At 54.3% G+C, this 5,266-nt stretch overlaps 1 protein-coding gene across 1 annotated transcript in view; it reads right to left on the bottom strand.

Annotated features, from left to right (window-relative positions):
- Nucleotides 1-4,688, bottom strand: part of CRY2 (cryptochrome circadian regulator 2) — a 40,445-nt gene extending 35,757 nt beyond the window's left edge. The window contains exon 1 of the mRNA XM_026849337.1: nucleotides 4,670-4,688. Within this exon, the coding sequence (XP_026705138.1) occupies nucleotides 4,670-4,688 (19 nt within the window). The remainder of the gene's footprint in view (nucleotides 1-4,669) is intronic.
- Between the last annotated feature and the right edge of the window lie 578 nt (nucleotides 4,689-5,266).

Raw genomic sequence — 5,266 nt, 5'->3', positions numbered from 1 at the left:
CATCCCATCCCATCCCATCCCATCCCATCCCATCCCATCCCATCCCATCCCATCCCATCCACAGGCAGTGCAGGCTGTTGCTGCTGCTCCCACATGCAGCTGGTCCTTTGCTGTCACATCAGCCATGGCCATGCTGCCACATCCCCATCCCCAGTGGGCAGTGATGCTGCATGCTCCCAGATGAGGTATTGACCCAGAGAACATCACCTAATAGCCTCCTGTCCCTGGAAGATGCAGAGACAGCAAGTCCTTGCAGTGGGGATTTTCTGGGACAGTCATCTCCTTGGTAGGGAAAGGCTGGAAGAGCCAGAACAAGAGCACAGAAATTTCTTTGCCCCTCAGCTTCCACCAGGCTGTTTGTTCCCTGCCCTCTTTGCTGGACATGGCCATCCTATGCAGCAAAGGCCCAGCTAGCAAAAAAAGAGGCAAATGTGGGGGAGGAAGGAGGCACTACACAGTCCCTGGGCTGCAAAACTCTGCTCCCCTCACACTTTCTTCCTTGGAGGGTGGAACCCATGCCCTCCCTGGAGGGCTCAGGCCCTTCGTTTAACTTCCAAAGCACCTGCAGCAGCTCAGCTCGCAGAAATCCACACCTCTATGAAAACCTCTTCTTTTTTTTTTTTTTATTTCATTTTTTTATAGAAGCCTTTGAAGATGCTTGTTGCCATGGAAACATGCTTTAAAGGGTGCCTTTTCCTTTCCCTTCCCTTCATCTTGAGGGCTTCTGTTGCCATAACAGCCGCATCCAACTCCTCCCTTCTCCTCGCTGGCTGCACCAGTACAGCATGCAGTGGGATGAGACACCCCAACCTGGGAGTGAGTCTCTGGGGTGGGTAAAGCTGCCCTGGGGCACAGCCCTCATCCTGCCCCATGGTACCATCAGCTGAGGCGTCCACCTTTGGGGTCCCTGAGCCCCCTGTGGTCAGGGACAGAAGAGGTGCCTGTACTCCTGCAGGTGGTTGGTGTCCATCCTTGTGCAGGATGTGGAAGAGGTAGCCTGCTAGAAGAGCATCTCTGGGCCATGCAAGCCCCTTACTTACACAGCAGAGGGGTTCTGTGCTCACCCCTGGCCCTCAAACCCCATGATGATGACACCAGGTGGTTTTCTGCACCATTTATCCTAAAGCCCTTGACTGAATGATTCCCATACAGATCAGCAGGCAGCATTGTGGCTGAGCTTAAATGAACATCTGCTATTAGGGTGGCTTTGATCTCTGCAGTGCCCAACATCGGGCAGCCAGGGTTATTTTCCAGTCGCCACAGAGGGCAGGGTCCCTGACCTTGGTGGCAGCCTTCCCTGGTCTGTGGTGCAGGTAGGTGAGACACACTTGCTCTGGGAGCACCCGTGTCCAGGGCCCCCCAGTGTGTGACACCCAGCAGGGTGTCGCTGGCTGCTGCCCACCCTCTGGGCATGCTGCAACAGCCCTGCTCATCTCATGGCTGCTACAGGCAAACCACAGCAACTCAACTGTTTCTTTCAAATTTATTTTGCAGCAGCGTGTGGCCGCAGCTCCGCGTTCCTCTCCAGCAGCTGAGCAGCCTTGGACTATGCTATGAATCCTGCCCTGGCAGGCTCAGCCCTCTGGCCTGGCAAGTCTGAGCATACCAGTGGTGGCTTGAGATGGCAAAGTGAGCCATGGCATCCCTGCTCTAGCAGCTTGGCTGGGTGGCCCCAGGCAGGATCTAGGGTCACAGGGAGGAGGCTGTGGGGTGACAGAAAGCAGGACCTGGATCACATCTAGTTCTGCTGCACTCCTTCTTCTCACTATGCCTTCTACCAGCCAGGTCTGCAGCCACCTCTCCGCTTTGGGGAGGCCAATTTTTTGCCTTGGCAGCCATGGACTCCCCACTCAGCTTTGCTAATGCCCCTCACTCCTGGCCTGCATCACCCCCTCTTCTCCCACTCTCACGTGTTGCCTGAGCAACATCTTCCCTTTGCGTCAATGAGTCATTTGGGGACAGGGTGCTGCAAACCTCCCCAGGGCCTGCGGTACCTCCAAGCACGATTCTAGCACAGGTGGGAGGAGAGGGGGCGAAAAAGGGGGCTGCAGCACCCTCTCCCCATCCCTGCTGGGCATGCACATGCCTGTTACAGATGGCTGCCTACCTCCCACCCTTCAGCTGTGCCAGGCTCTTGCATCTCTTTGGCAGGACGGTCCACGGGGCAGAGATCCCCCAGCACATGTCAGCAAAACCAGTTCCAGTGCTGGATACAGCACAGGCCATGCCAGCATGGTGTGGAGCCGCAGTGAATGGCAGAAGTGCAGCTAACGAGTGCTCAGAGCATGGGGTGGGAAAGGCAGGTTTTCCTCTTACCCCCTTGAAGGCCCTTGCCTGGAGTATCACTGTAGCGAAACGGACCCTGTCCTCTGCCCCCTGGGTTTTCTGCTTCCCCACTGGCTGCTGCAGAGCCACAACTAATGGAGAGCACATTGCTGGCTGCCATCATCTCAATTAATGCATCCCTGCTTGCTTTAGCAATTACCTGCCCGTGGCTTACAGCCCACTTCCAGCTGGACATCTCCTGCCAGCATTTACAGCTGACAAGCAGAAGTGGGGAACAGACTTGGAAGGCACCTTCATCCAGCCTTGCCCAGATCCTGGATGCCCTGAGGACTGGATGGTCTCCCTGACAGAGACACCTGCGTGCTCAGGACAGGCACCCGGGTCTAGGATGGGGACCAGCTGGCCACCAGAGAGCTTGAGGGGAGTGCATTAGCCCCTGGCTAATGGTTTCAAGGAGAAAAGTCACCTTGGCCAGAAAAGGCTCTTGGCACAGGCGTGGCTTCTGTGGTTGTGCCCCATGCTCATAGTGAAGCTCTCCATCAGGAGAGCAGTGAGAATAATGCTGTGGTCCCCCACAGCCACCGAGTGCTGGCTGGCAGGTGACAGCACTAGCCAGCCACTGGGGGCAACCGACCATCCTCAGGAAGGTGCACAGTGGCCACACTGGCTTCTGCTGCACTGGCACCACAACCCCAAATTTCCCAGAGGCACCAGCTTTAAAAGAAGAGAGGAAAAAAATTTTCCCCTGAATCAGGGCAAAAAGGGTTAGGAGATTGCTGGGTTTTTTTCTTAAATGTGATTTTTTAAAGTCGGAATAGAAAGCACTCTTTTTATTTACTTGCTGCTTTTCGAGCTTTTAGGGTGCACGGGGGTCAGATTTTCAAAGCATTCCTCCAAGCAGTGAAGGATAGAAGCTTATTTAAAAGTGAAGCGAGGTGGGAGAGAGAGAAAAGCAAGCCAAGCATTTCCTGCCATCGGGAGCTGGGTTTGCAGAAGCAACAGCAAGCCCTGACAAAGGTACAGCAATGGGGGTACCTGTGAAAGACCTTGGCTCTGGCCAGATCCACCCTTTGCAGCTCTCAAGCTTGCGTGAGCCTCAGGACCTTGTCCCAAAATCCTCATACTTTTCCATCTATCTCCTACTACTTTCGTTCCCCACTATGGCTTGCCCTGCGTGGTCTCATGTGCGTTGCAGCATACCAAGACCATTCTGAAAAACCTTCCTCACCTGGAGCTCAGCTCTCCAGTAACCCTGCATCAACTGAAGTAGTCATGCAAAATAGAGTCACAGAGACAAATATTATTCCAGAAGAGGGAGAAACATCACCAGCCTTCTCCAGAGGGCAGCAGCAGTGGAGATTTAAACAGCCACAATGCAATTTCCTCAAGATGTTGAAAACTGTTACTGGGCTTCACTTCTAAACTAATTCGAGCTCTTTACACAGCATTAGTATTTGCTCCACACCATAGCAAGGTCTCGCCACACTTAACTCGATCAGCACAGTTTCCCCTTTGGCTGTGAGAGGAATGAGGGCTATGTGTGTGCACTGAGACAAACAAAACACCTCTGTTGCTAAAAAACAGAGCTCCTTATTGCTACCCAAGTCTTACAATTTTGCTACTGATCACCATGACCAGGAAACTTTAAATAAGAGATTTAGAGTACCTGCACATCCCAGGGTGCCCCTGTGCCATGGGGGTACTTCACAGTCCCCAAGCCAGCATGCCAGCTGGGGAGCAGCTGCTAGCAGGCTACTGGTGTGCCAGGCAGGGAACGGATTTAAGAAATAGCAGTATTTTCACTAGAAACAGTCACAGGACCATTAGGTGATGGCTTTTTGAACAGCAATGCCCATCAACTCTCTTGGCTTTATGGGGATGGTGGTCCTAGTGGCATGCATCTTCTTCAGGGTAGAGGACAGTGGGTGAATGGGATGAGCACAGTCCTGCAAACAGTTATGCTCCCTCAGCCCTGCCCTGGCCCACCGCTGAGCAGAGAAGTTCCACACCTGGCTATGGGGATGGGAGATCTCTGCAGGAGGCATGGATGCTGAGAAAGCAGCCTCAGAGACAGTGCGGCAGCCTCCATCCTTATGGTCAGATCCAGGTCCCACCAGCTCAGCTGTCCTGGACACCCATGACACAGGCACCTGTGCCAGCCCAGGACCTGGCCGTGCCCAGGGGACAGACTGTGCTGTGAGGCTGTCTTTAACCTCTGTGTGTTTGGAGCGGTGTGGTTATCAAGCGATGTGGTTATCAGCGGCTGGTTTGCTCTCCCGGAGGCAGTGCTGGCCATGGGGTTCTTGGGCGGCAGGTCACACTGGGAGAAGCAGCAGTGGGGTCCTTTTGGATGGCAGCGCACCACACACAACCACCTGCCAAGCAGTGGCAGCCGAAGGCATGCTGTGATTGCTTGCTATGACATGTGAGTACCAGGCCCCTCACACAGGTCAGAGGCACAGCAGCTGGGCTTCCTGCAGCAGGGTTTGGCTGGAAGCCCTGGAAGCCCAGTTTACACAAGCATCTGGATGCTTTCCAACCAGTAGTTGTACTATATGCCTTGTCTCTACCTCTTACCGTGCCCAGAAGCTAGACCGAAAAGGGAAATGCCAGCTTCATCCATCTCTGAGGGGTTGATGCTTACCATTGCCAGTGCTGTATAAAGTAGTCCCATACAATCTGGGCACCAGGACTGCAGAGGGTCAGATAGCAGGGGACCAACAGTGAGGCATGGCAGCTCAGGCTGGCATTCACAAGTTGCAGAAAGGCATGGTGGCCAGCTGGGCTCTCAACCTGCATGAGGCCTCAGGACCAGCTGCACCAGATCCAGCTGGGATGCTGAAGAGGCTCATCTCCTGCTCTGTTTTCCACATCTTTCCTGCCAAGGATTTTCTTGGCCAAGCAGTGCCTGGGTCTTGATGCCACTGCCCCAGGAAGGCTGCTGCCTGGTGCTGCGTGGCTGGAACAGAGCTACCCCGAG

Source organism: Athene cunicularia (genome assembly GCF_003259725.1).
Source record: "Athene cunicularia isolate RWA chromosome 5 unlocalized genomic scaffold, athCun1 chr5_part1, whole genome shotgun sequence".
Taxonomy (NCBI): Eukaryota; Metazoa; Chordata; class Aves; order Strigiformes; family Strigidae; genus Athene; species Athene cunicularia.
This window is presented reverse-complemented; position numbering and strand designations above follow the sequence as displayed.